We start from the raw sequence: 14006 nt of genomic DNA on the forward strand, positions 1-14006 counted from the left end.
GTGACAGCACAAAGCTTCCACGCATACCGTGTGCTACAAGCTGTTTATAACCTTTATGTATGACTCTACTGCACTCATTTGTTTTCTTTTCAAAGGCTGTAATTACCCCCTTTTCAGTAAGGTGCTGTATACAATCAATCATTATGAAAAAGAAAAGCATTCTGAGAAGTGAATACAGTACACTGAGTGAAGTCAGTTCATGCTTATATTTAATCTATAAAGGTTCTGTGTAGTTAGGGGAAATTGTCTGTTTGAAAACCTCCCCGGGTGCTTCAAGAATGCATTGAGTCGTGTCTGATGTTTAGATATAAAATGTTCATGTACTATACAAAACATACAATGAGGATTGTCATAAAATTTGGACACAATTTTTTAATGATCTGGGGAGAGTTTAGTAAAAAGGTGGGACTGTTGGCCAGGGATGTACCTAAGCTTATCAAGGCACTGATGTAACACACATTGGGTGAGGTGGGTGGCTGCACAAATCAATTCCAACTCCTCTCCCAAAACAAAAACCTAACAACATTATACACTACTACACACACCTACCTGGATATAATAATAAAATGCATGTACATTTACATACACATAAGTATATACAAGGACATAAAAGTAAGTGAGTGGAGTAAGTGAGCTGTAAGTACAGCAGTTGTTTTTTGAAAAAAAGATGTTCTTTTTGAACTTTTCTTTATCTTTTATTCCTCTCCTTCCCACCGCCTGCAAGTGCAAAGAAGAAGCCCACAGACTTTAGGAAGAGGACCAGATGGAAGTAAGCACCATGTCCGAACATGAAGTCCCATGAACCAGATAAGTATGCCAGAGCAGGAAGACCAGGGGCTGGACTTTTATGCTAAATACTTTGAAAGTTGTGAGAAAATCTTCTCATTTTCTAATTATAGACTAAGAGGCCAGTTGCTGAAGTGGGTTATGACACATAAAAATGCATGTATTTTACATTTTCACGCACTCCAATTAAGTTTTATGGGCCCTATGGTGCACATCGATAGATGAAAAAATGTACCTGAACTTTTTTCAATTATGCATCATGAATCAACTAAGATATGTAAACCAGATCTATTAAAATCAATGGGATGCCATGTAACATCTGTTGTGTATAGGATCTCAATGAAACGCAGAAAATCTGCCTTTAATGCAAATCACATGTGTATTTAAAATTTCATGCAATTTGCACTGATTTGAAACCAAGCCAAGCAAACCCTGCAGAGTTTGACTGGCTTAGTTTCAAGTCAGTGCAATTTGCATGTGATAAAACTTTCTGCATCTCATTGATCATCTAGTTATGACCAGTAGATCTGAACAGGGTATTATAAAGAATGATGAGAATAAACTATAAACTGCCTACCATGACCTTTTCTTCATAGTAGCAGCCTATAGATTCAGTACTGGTTTCCCTTAAAATATAATTTTGCATAATGTACTCACAGATTCACATGGACAAGATGTACTGACTTCTCTGAGGTTCTATGTACAGATGGGGAGACTTCGGACAATGCTGTAAAGAATGTGTCCCAGTGACCCTGCACTTCTAAATAAGTAGAAATTTCTGAGATGGCATTTTATGTGCAATAAATGAAGTGAAGCAATGGCGGGCGATTCTGAAATCACCAAGCTTACTGGATAATGTCACTTTTCTGAAACCCATTTTCAGCTTTAGCTTTGCAGGCACACTTTTATGAACACTACCTTTAGCAGATGAAAGAACTGCCTTTCTCAATTACTTAACAGTTGGAGCCTTGTCATTAAATCATAATGATTACCCACTGCATAAAAAAATCCCTATCCTGATACCATTAGAAAATCTTTTTTTTAACTCTAATTATATTGGGGGAGCTTTAATAGGTTTTTATTATACCCGCTGTGCATCATTAATTTACATTTACCGTGTTCATTTTCTTGTGCAAAAATACATCGGATCAAAAATAAATAGCATAGATAACCACGCTATTAATTAACTCTAATGATCCCCACGCTTTCTATCTATTGGTTAATAATTGATTGTTTTAAAATTTGTGTGCCTATTTATGAATGTTTATAAACCAAGAGTTACCCAGTCACCCAAATTCAATAAAAAAAGAATCACACTTTTTCACATAGGATTCAATTAAAAGAAAATGTATGAACAATGTGTAATATACTATTTTCACAAATAATTCAAAAAAAATACTAAAGATGCATTATTTAATATACAGATGAACAGGCATAGTACTAAGCACTGCTTTGTATGTAAAATGGGATCATTACATTATAAGTATTTACAATTATTGCCTTTCAGGAAGACTATCTCTTTTTTGTTTCTTAATCCTCAATATGATGACTTTAGGAGGTTCCTACCTTCCCAGGATACCTGCAAAAAACTATTATTTCAAGAAGAATTCTATTTCTATGTTTTTTGACCTTCCAATCACTGTAAAATAATGTGCTTGGATATGGTCACACTTTGCCCTTTACGAATGGCCAAAAAACAGGTTCCTTCTAATGGCCTTCCCACTTCCCAACATATTTTTTCATGTACAGTAGGTAAAGGTAAGACCCTCTGACAAGTTTTTTTTTTTGTCTGCATCCCCACTGGAAAGAATGGCCCCTCTAGTTGGCCTGTAGACCGCCTTTATGTACAAAGAAAATAAGGGGAAATCTAAAGTTTTAGAGTTCCATTCTTGAACAAAAGGTAAAAGGAAATCTTTTAATACGAACAACTGTATTAAGGAAATGTATCACACTTTTTTTTAAATTCTTATTGTGCCCCTGGGACAACCTTAAGGAACACAGGCAATAAATAATACACCACCAGTGGTTTTAACTCTTTTGTAAGCTACCCATAGCATGACAACTTTATTACCATGAGCCACAAATATAATAAAATAATAAGTTATATGAATGGTACAGTTATTAAATAACTTATTGATAACAGAACTGAATTTCATATGAGATATAATTAAACAAAATACTGTTCATATTTTAATAGCACTTGACTCACTCATATTGGTAACAAGCCTATTGCTGTTGCTCGGTTCAGTAAGTGCAGATATAAGATGTCTTGGAAAAGTTTTGATATGTGTGACATCTATTCTGTATTTTTTAGAAATGCATTGTAACATTGTAATTAACCTTGTAATTGTAAATGCATTGTAGAAATATTTTCTATCCTATATTGATATGTTAACTGGAATGCCAACATGTGTTTCATTTTTCTCCTACTTCCTAACTTTACAGGAGACATTGTAAGCATTTGAGTTTGAATCTGAAGTGTCATAAACCACTGAACTATGTAACAATCCGTCAGAATGACAGCCAATGTATCCCATGCTTCAGTACTTTCACTACTTTATAGGAAACTCTGTGTTTAGTAGTTGTGCTCTAACGAATAGAAAGGAACAATATATATATATATATATGTGTGTGTGTAAAAGGGTTGATTTATTAAAGCACTCCAAGAGGAGATTATCATGGGATGGATTTTACCCAGGTTCTCCCATGATAGTATGTCTTCTCCAATCTTGGACAGCTTTAATAAATCAGGGCCTGTGTAACAATTAATTGGTAAAATTCAATAGTGCTGTAGTCAGGGTTCTGTATAGTGCTGCTAGAATGTTCCTTAATTGGGTTCTGGCAGAAATTAATATTCTGAAAGTCTCAATGCGATGTATACCTTGCCATTTACTTCAACCCCTAAACTGTACTACTGCCCACTGTTTACATACTCTTTTCAACTAAATTGTTGTTGTCCATCCTGAAGTACATGTGAGCTTGTGAGTGTTAAATGCACCAGAGCTCTTACATGCTATAGAAGAGATCGTTATGTCAGGGGCCTTATGACTAATCCTAACCTCCTGTCTTTGGGTGTCCACTATCCTGGAAGTTCTATTCACTGTAGTAGTGAATTGGCTGTGTTACCACTGAATTAAAGGTAACGATCAGCCAGAAACCTGTGCTTTGATGCTTGGGAGCTTTAGACCTAACTTAACAACAGGGGCCATATGGGACCTCTGCAGAGAAACCACTGCTCACATGCTGAGAGCCAGACTCCTTCTTTGCAATATGCTGACAAGGGGAAGGCTTTTCTATTTCTGTGACTGCCTTCCAAAGAAAACTTTACGTACAACTTTGCTTACCATTTTATTTTGATATACATGGAATGAATACCTTATTTGAATTGCTTTTGATTATTTTACCAATAACATTTTCAAGGAGACCACACAGTGAAAAATTACTAGCCAGTTCTAGAACCTGGTGTAAATGTTTAAGCTGTTCTACCTGAACATTTTTAATAAGCCAGCACTGGGAACATGCAGATAGGCAGCATGATCATATAAAAATGTTCAGGCTGTTTGGTATCATCCATATAGGGCAGTGTTTCTTGACCTTTCTAACATGAGGGAACTGTTTAAATAACTTTCAGATATTCCGGGAATCCCTGCTAAAATTACTATACCCACAGCTAACATAATATTTGATGGTCAGTAGGAAAATGCCTCTAACATTGCTGGCAAGTAGAAAGGCTGCCATCCTTACAGATAGCCAAAAATATAATTGGTATCTATTAAACGGACCTAAGAGTCACAAATTGCTTAAGGAACCATTAGAAATCTCTGGAGGAACCCTGGTTCAGAAACACTGAACTAGGATCCCAGCTGGTCATTGTTCAGTAAAGGGGTTACAGACATTGCAAAGGTCCCCCCACAAAAAAATGACACCTAAGCCTATGATTGGGCCTAATGTACTATTTCAAAAAGATTTATACTGCTCAGCCAATCTGGAACTGCAGATTAATATGTTTGGATGTTTATATATAGCCTCATTTTTAAATTTCCAAACTTTTGCCTATTTTCCTTCTTCAGATAATTTTATTCATAATTAAAGTGAGAATCTTTGTCAACAAAACTGACTTAGCAATTAGACCCGCATGAGTTTTTTGTTCCACAATTAGGCAAACAAACCTTATTTTTTTTAAATATAATGTTAAAAATAATAGCGTTAATAATAACTGCAGTGTACCACTGAGACACCAATTTAGACGAAAGAAGTCTATATTTGTGTTGCTAATTAATCCTGCATTCATTTCCCAGTTTATATGTATATTTATAAACTGAACAATGTTTTATTCTTTCTTTCCTGCTACTTAATCAACGCATCTGAAAATAGACCTATTATCAAAAATAATCGAAAGCATAAGTAGCTTCACCCCCATTTAAAGGTAAGAGTACTTATATACTTGGTGCAGTTAAGTTGAAGCTTTGTTATACAAACACAAGCCAAAAAGGATTAAGTTCGATCCCAATAGAAAACAATACAGTGACAAAGACCACTAAATAAAGTTTGGCAAATTAGACTGTAACATTGGGCTTTATCTCAGACATGTCTAACCTTCTGATTTTCAAAGCTTTATTGAAACTTTAACTGATCTCAAGTGAGGGTTTGGAAGCTTAGGCTAATTACATTTGGCAGAGACATGCTTGATGAGATGGGAATAAAATGAAACTTTTGAAAGGGTGAAAAATCTCTGACCATCTGCTAGCAACATTACACAGGGAACAACAGTGAAAAGCAGAAGGGCAGCTAGCCAGAGAGAAAAGGTGCATGAGGCTTTTAATTACTCAGTCATTGAAACTAGACGCAGCATTGTGAAGTTAGTAAATCAAAGCCAAAATAAAAATACAAAGCTTGTTGGAACAAAACTAGAATGAAGTAGAATCAAGATGAAGCAGCTCTAGACCAGTGGGGTGGATGGAGCCAAGCTGACACAACTAGAGCCTCGGAGATCTGCTGTCGAAGATCAAAGGGAGGTTAATAAAAGTGTCCACAAGGACCAAATGATGTGTGGAAACTTTGGCAACCCACTTTATACTTTTAGCAATGCTAATCCTTGTATATGTAGTCTGTATATACAATTACAATACGTACAGCTACTATATTTGCTTCTTTAGATGTCTTGTATTATACCTAAGACATTTTCTATCCTTCTTCTTGCAGCTTAGGAAAATTACCTGCATGGAATTAGAATGTTCTCTCCAAGATTTCTGGGAGCTCTGGTTTCTACCCATTATCCAACAAACAGTTGAGAGTTCCTCTGAAACTGACCCTGTATATGAACACGGTGGGGACCTTGTGATTGTGAGCCAATTTAGGGGACAAGGTCGAATATTAATGTTTATACATTTGTATTTTATCAATATAAGCACTTTTCCCACTACACAGGGCTATTGTAAGAGTAATAAAGCTCACCCTAATAGAGGAATAGGAATGTTTTGTTTAGGATGCAATTCCAAGCTAATTAGTATTTCATAGTACAGTTCTGTGGGTTAGGAAAAGTGTACAAATCAAAGTGTGATATGGTGCAGCAGCAATGGTTGGGCATGGTAAAGGTAAGTTAAATTACATTAATTAGTTTAATTGTGACAGATCTTTGACTTTTTCCAGCTACAAAAGTAATTTGTGTCTCCCAGTATTCAAATATTTGAAATTGCAGAGCTGGAAATGAAAATGATACACTGACTGCAGAAGTGGGATATCATTTCTCAGGGTCACTAGCTGAACATATCTGAAATACTGTTCCAGTGGGAAAATAGTCCCCAACTCCTCTGGTTTATCTTTTATCCAACTGTTCTTCTATTTACAAGGCAAACTTCAACACAAGATGATAACAAAAAAATTGCAATACAACAGGTAACTCCGAACCCACCACCACCAAACTCCTTCTGAAGTTACCATTTTTGTAATGTTTTTCTAGGTCTTGTATTCTTCTTTCTGAAAATGTTTGTGACCTGGCTATTAAAATAACAACAGGCTAGTACTATTCCAAGTAGATCAGATCAAAATATTACCAGAGAACCCATTAAAAATGACCAAAAACCCATGAGCATGCTTGTTCAGGGTTAGTGACTAAAAGTCTTGAAGCGACAATGTTGATGGAAGCCAAGCAACTGGCAACTGATTAAGTCAGAACTGACAGCTTTCATGTTTTTGATGGAAAGGTTTCCTTTATTAAGGACAAAAAGACCACTATTTCATACTAAATATGTCTATGTGTACAATATCACCCAAAATGGTAAATAGATTCTGCACATGTATTACTTTATTTGGTATTTTATCTATTGTACAATCCTCACTGTCACTGCATATTTGCGGAAGTGTTCCTCAACACAGGCATATAAAAATGCTATTTCAGGTTTAACTAATGGACTAAGCTACTGATTAGTTTACATTAAAATGTACGGTAATAAAGAAACAAGCTATGAATAGTTAAATCTGTATGTAAATGTTGAATACTTAGGAGTAGAACATTATGCATATAGTAAGCAGGCAACACTTCCAGTTATGGTAATATGATTAGAAATTAATGCAAATATTAAAAAATACAGGATATTATTATGTTGCTGTTGACAGATTACTTCTATGATTACTACTGAGCTGCTAAAACATGACTTCATATAAGAATGTAGCATTACAAGTGGATCATTAGGCAGTCATTTAAGAGATGTATACTATTAGATGCTCATTGTTTCTCATGAAGTTAGGCGAATACAAAGCACGTAAAATCCTTTTTGAAATAATTACTTGAATGTTTTCTATGTTGTATCCTTCTATCCAGCAGGTTTTACTTGCTAAATAATCACAATTTATTTATATAAAGGATGTATTAAGTTGGTCAGCACAAGTTGGCACACCACAGTATTTAATGAGAAGTGGACCTAAACTCCTTTGAGTCATTACTATATAGTTTTGTGGACTCTATGCACTTGATATAATAAAGCTCCCCAAGCATCCATTCCAGATTGTTTGGATCACCCAGCTTCACTGATAAAAGCGTATCCTATCCAGCCTTGGAGAGCTTTAATAAAACAGGTCCTATGTGTTATCATTTGCTTGAGGACTGGTTTTAGTTCTAGTTTACCTCATTCCCTACTGATACGTAGATAGAAAATCATAATGTCAATGTAACCAGGAGTTAGGAGTAAGGATGATGTCCTCATCCTCTATGTGACTGGTGCTAAGTCAAACACCAGTTCTGTTAAGGAAGGGAGAGTTCTAAGCAACTGAACAAAATGTTGGATGAGCAGAAGATCTAATACTCATGTGGAGAAGCAAAATTAGGGCAAACTGTTTCTTTGCCCTGCAAAGCATGGTTGCACTTTAAAATAAAACTGTGTACCAGGTTGACTTAAAGCCCAGACTTTTCCCACCTAGAGAACTCCTTGTATGTTTTTCCTGCTTTTGTATTTGGTAATTACCTTTTCTGGATGTCTTAAGGCTAATCACATGACTAAAATCCGAATAGTCACCTGGAGGTGGAAGATTGTTTATGATGAAGAGGGCTGGATATGTTCACATTAGCACTGCATCCATACAGCCACCTAGATCCCTTCTACATTAAAGCTAGGATCCAAATGTACTAATAAAGACTGTCTGTCAACTCTTTGTTTTGTGCTACTCTGTACACCTCACATCCCTATATGGCACTCAATTTCTACTATCTTTATTCAAGTAGACCCAGAGGAAGTAACAACTTTAACAATTAGAAAGATCTTCCTAGCAACAATTTTATTGCAACCAAGTGTTGTAACCAGCAGAGTCATCAACATATGCAGAATGCAAACTGGACTTTCCCCTCAGAAAACTAAGAAAAAGTCATTCTAATTAACTAATGTACAATTCAGGAAAACCCTTTGTCTATCTGTCCCAAACATTAGGCAAGCAGCTAAATACACTACTCAAACATACGTTTTCTAATTATTCTTAGTCAATTTTGTGATCAAGAGCTCTTGACTCTAATGACAATATTTGCACTGATTGGTCAAGTAATATGGTTTATAAACATACATATACAATAGTTGTGTTATTAGGAGGGCTGACCTCTCCTCTTTTCCTTTTAGTACAGTTTAGCAGAGTATTTCAAGAAGTTGCTATCCCCCTTTCTTCCCAAATATGTACCTACATTAGTTGCCCCTGAAATGCATACAGCAAGTTTTTTTTTTAAATAAAAGTAATAAAAGTACAACATCAGCCTAGCATTCAGTTGTATAAAACAAACATACACAAAGAGAAGGTGCACCACATGCGCTGAAAAGAAACAAAGAACTATTCATTCACAACTTTGACCAATAAATTATATTCTTTGAAATGCATTCAAACAGTGTAATTTAATAATTTAAGAATTACAGAAATACACTAAAAACAGCTGTCATCTGTGATACAAATAACTTTTTTTTCTTTTTGAAAATGATGACATCTTGGAATTGTATTTGTTATTCATAACAAAAAACAGATGTGTTTATACAGAGATAAATCTAAAACCAAGTTGCCATAATTGTGATAATGAAATATAATTTTGAAAAATTCCATTTTCAGCTGTCTACCAGGACAATTCAATAGAATCCATTTGGGACTGATGTTATGTTATAAAACACAGCCATTTTGCATCAAACAGCAAAATGTTAATTCTTTGTTAATAGGACAATAAAACAGAGAACACAGAAACTGCAATTAGTGTATAATAGAGCTACCAAATGATTGTGCAATTCAAGCATATCCAAACCATTTACCTAAATTTAATATAAGAGCTTTAACTAAAACAAAGCAGCCATGATGTGAATATGATTCCCAACATGGAATGAATTATGCTATTATACAATGTGATTTTTGAAAGCAGAAATGAAATTGTAAGAGTGTTCTAAGACAATTTCAATTATTGTGAGTAGGCAAACTAAGGTAGCACCACGGTTTGTCTGAAGTAGCAGACAAACTGTCGCATGTGAAACTGAATCATACAAAATAGGACATTTGGATGGGTAAGATGAATTGTTGCTTGCTTGTGTGTCATAGAGCATCAGCAGAGCACAGGAACAAGTGTCCCTCCGCTCTGAACATCCCTATGTAGGGGCGGCTATAAAAGAGCTTCTTGCAAGTCTGACATCTTTAGGGGAGTCGCCAACTGGTGGTCTGCAAGAAAATTTTGGTGGTCCACAGAAAAATTACCTGGCTGGTGTCCCTTCTTCTGACCCCGCTGACCATGCCCCCCCCCCATGGAGACAACTTTTGTTGTGTCCACAGCCCTGCGGTACTGTACCCCAGGATATTTAGCAAGCAGGTCCCAGCTTGCGATGGGAGAGTGGGCGGGTTCTGGCATCATGACGCCACTCTGAGAGAAGTTTTTTCACCTTTGAGTGACACGCGGCTCCTCCCGCATGTGCAGGACTTAAAATTATGAATCTAGTGGTCCGTGAGGTCCGACAGGTTGGCGACCACTGTCTTAAAGTACCATGAGAGATCTGCCATTATTGATATTTTAAACATTTTTTGACAGGTACACTTCAGTGACCAAAAGATCTCACTATGAAATGCCAATGTCATTCAATAGAATTAGGCCACTTGGAAACTTCAGACCTAAAAGGGAATGTGTACACAAACTCAAAATAGGACATGGGCCACACCTGACCGAACATGTGCCTGATCAAATCAGACACATTGAGGCAAGGCTTTAGTGCCCTATGCCACAAAAACTTTTATTTTTCAGAACCTGAAAGTAAAAAAACAACTAAACTCAAACAACACACAAAGTTTACTAATTCTCTATGATGGGTGACTCTGGCTATGGTAAGGAAAGGTGCTGTTTAAGAACTGGATACACCTTCCGTATGCAACTGTGCCCCCACCCCATAACCAGACCTCAACCCAAGCCTGAAAACAATAGACTACCAATGAACAACACAACTAACAACTATCATATGTAGAAGGCACCAAATTAACCATTTGCATAAAATTTAATAAACATACAGCAGCATTACCTTTAGGTTCTTTTGCTAGAGGGGTGTGAGAGAATGGTTCTTGTGAATCCATGTATACACTTTCAGCTGCAAAATACAGAAAAATAATTGTTAGAGGTGCAATATATATATATAGTGTAAATATATATATATATATATATATATATATATATATATATATATATATTGTAGACTACTATTAACTATGAGGTTGCACACTGTTATACATAAAGCCATAAGCCTTAAAATAAAATGTTTTCTAGAATTGCATGGCTCCATGGCCAACTTTTTAGCCTAACTCTGCAAGTGCCACAATATATTTGTATGCCTACTGGAGCAATTGCAACCTTTGCAGTCACTGTTCTCACACTACAACTTCCCTTTTGGGGGCAACGATCTGCTCCACATAGTAGCACGGTACCTCTTTCTGCATAATTCTTCCTGCAAGTTCAGGGCTGGGGTGAAGCCATGTTAAGTCTGATATAGGTAGTTCTGGAAATCAGGTAGGTATAGCCACCTAATCTGCTTATTTCCAAGAGTTGCTGGCTGTGGAGCAATAATTTATTATTTTTTTCCCATGGTGGAATTTGACTTAAAATGAACCTGTTGCTTTTCCCAGCAATATCATGCAAAATTGACTTCAAAGTAAACATTGCAGTAATATTATGTGCTTATTAATAATAATCCATATTTTTCCTTAGTTCACAACAGGCCCACACAGCAGGAAAATTCAGTGTATTTCTGTAAACCATCAATTGTTAAAAACTAACAATCTACATTGGTGTATGTGGGTGTATCTTAATTTTTGCTTTGTTGGATTTAATTTTATCTTGTTTTCTCTCCTTCCATTTCTTTTTTGCATTTTACATGTTAATAAATAATCCAATAAGCCTAATAAACATGTTTTTGTGTATATTATTACATTGTGAGTCAGTCCCGGTTTCTTGGCTGGGTGTAATGTCCTCTGGCTTTGTTTTGACTTCTTCTAAAAAAAACAAGAAAAAAATATAATTAGTAAAAACCTCAGGTGTTACTGCTGGATATATTTTTATTTTAGGTAGGATCTCGCAGACATGGATAATTTTATGTTTATAGAAAGTTACCAGTTTCTGATCCCAAAAAAGTGTGTTTAAAGCACTGCTGCTTTTAGTTTTGGGCTGACAGTGCCTTTAGGTAATTTGATTTCTGGCAGATATCTAGACAAGGGATTTAACCGCCATGGGTACACCGAATTCCTAATAAGCTGTTTTAGCATGCATTTACCACAATACCTGAGTGGGAATAGAATAAAGAAGCGTATGGGGGAGGGGGGAGCGCCAGAGCTCGTAATTTACATTTTCTTTATAATTTTTCCATCTTATCTCCACCTGTAGGTAGAAGATTTGCAGAGGATCTTGAAAGGGGTCAGAGGGTTCATTTTATTTCAGAAAACTTCAGAAAATGATCTTATTTGCTGGTCTGTACAGTGAAAAGTAGGTTTAGAAATAAAGCAGACCACAAGACCACATGCTCTCTCCAAAAGTTATTCCTATTTTTTTAATTAATGCCTACCCTGGATCCTAGCCAAAATATTATTTTTTGAAATTGAGATTTTGGCTAAAAGCTAATTGGTGTGCATTACTATCCAACTGGATGCTATTAAAGCTAAACACATACTATTTGGTCAGGTAAGTTTATCATGGAATAACCAAAGTGATGTAGGGGTAGGGGTTGAACAAGCGTCGGGGGGAATCATGAAGTGATAAGAGGAGGCAGAATAGAAGCTATTCATAACAGTAGGTGAAAGGTAAGAAGATTTAAGAGGAAAGATGAAAGGAGCCAAAGCCAAGATAAAAAGAGAGCCCTAGAATTAAGTTAGGTGCCCACCATTAGATGTGTTAGAGACGTGCCCATCACGGAACACAATATTGCACCGTGGACAGGAGAAGGATTGGGAAAATCTGAATGCATTTTAAATCCAACAAGAGTGGTATTACAAGAATATCACATAAGCATTCATTTCACGGCCTAATTTACAAATTTGACAAAACCATTTGTTTTATTTCAGGCAAAGTGTAACCTCAGCACACAGTTGGTAATTTAGTAGAAGGGGCAGTGGAGCTCAGGTCCCCTGACCTGGGTATTGGTGGTGAAAAGTCCGGAGAGTCTCCATGATCCACTGAAGTAAATACAGATGCAATTATCTCCTAGCACAGTGCTGCCCAACCTTTTTTCATCTGGGGGCCACTGTCGACATTGAGATAAAACCAGTGGGCCACAAGTCAAACAAACAATAAGAATGTTTGTTTAATACTAGAATAGTTTTAAATTAAAATTAAATTAAATTGAAATGTTTCCAGTTACCATAACATACAGCAGCAAATAAAATGAATGACAATTCAAGAATTTCTGCACTCACCATTTGATGCTTATTTTATTAATAAAAGGTACAAAACTAATGCAGTACTAAGTGTCTCCTCCTAGGCAGGGTTCTATGGCATGAGTAAGGGGAACTGCATTGCAACCTTACCGCCAACCTTGAAGTTTTGTGAAAGAGCAAGTACATATTTGGGGCACCACAGCAGGGAGCGAATTAACAGTACCCAAATGTTAATTTCCTGTGGGTCCCTAACATGCAAACTTAATTTGGGGACCCTGGTCTTGAAAAAGCCCCCCTTTAATGTGAAAATATCCCTGATTGTTAATAAGATTTTACGATTGTGACCCTGTATCTGGAGACTTGTTATGTATAGGGGGATGAAATTTCGTTAGTAGCAGCTCTCAGAGCCCCCTGTGTATCCTGAAAAGTTCATGTTTTTATGACAATCGGTGTAGGAGATATGTATGTTTATACATGGGCATAATGACAGCTGCATGGACACAGACACAGTTCTAATGCTGCTGCTGGGATTATCTCACAGTACAATGTGGGCAGAGAGCAGCCACAGTTGATTTCCAGGTCCATAGTACACGCCCACTCTCAGGGAGCTAACACTGAGCATGCCCAAGAAGCTCCCTCTCCTGGTAGCACATAGAAAAACTTAGGAGATGCTCGCCCCTTCCCCCGCAAGACAATGAGCAGAGACAGCAGGGAAGAAATGAGCAAAGGGCAAAATCTGGCAGCTTCACAGACAGTAGGTTGGGCACCCTTGTCCCTGCAAATTTGCAGGCAGCACACCAAGAGCTACCTTGTACTATTTGAATATTATCATCGTTGTCAAATATGTTATTAAAGATATTGAGTAAATG

The 14006-nt window shown here is 36.5% G+C and overlaps 1 protein-coding gene across 5 annotated transcripts in view; it reads right to left on the reverse strand.

The window, feature by feature from the left end:
• MACROD2 (mono-ADP ribosylhydrolase 2) overlaps window positions 1-14006 on the reverse strand; it is a 1216811-nt gene that overhangs the window by 18607 nt on the left and 1184198 nt on the right. For all 5 annotated transcript variants that reach the window (XM_072409610.1, XM_072409609.1, XM_072409608.1 and 2 more), the window contains 2 exons: window positions 11701-11763; window positions 10800-10865 (listed from right to left, as the gene is read on the reverse strand). In XM_072409610.1, the coding sequence (XP_072265711.1) occupies window positions 10800-10865; window positions 11701-11763 (129 nt within the window). The remainder of the gene's footprint in view (window positions 1-10799; window positions 10866-11700; window positions 11764-14006) is intronic.

Source organism: Pyxicephalus adspersus, chromosome 4 (genome assembly GCF_032062135.1).
Source record: "Pyxicephalus adspersus chromosome 4, UCB_Pads_2.0, whole genome shotgun sequence".
Lineage (NCBI taxonomy): Eukaryota > Metazoa > Chordata > Amphibia > Anura > Pyxicephalidae > Pyxicephalus > Pyxicephalus adspersus.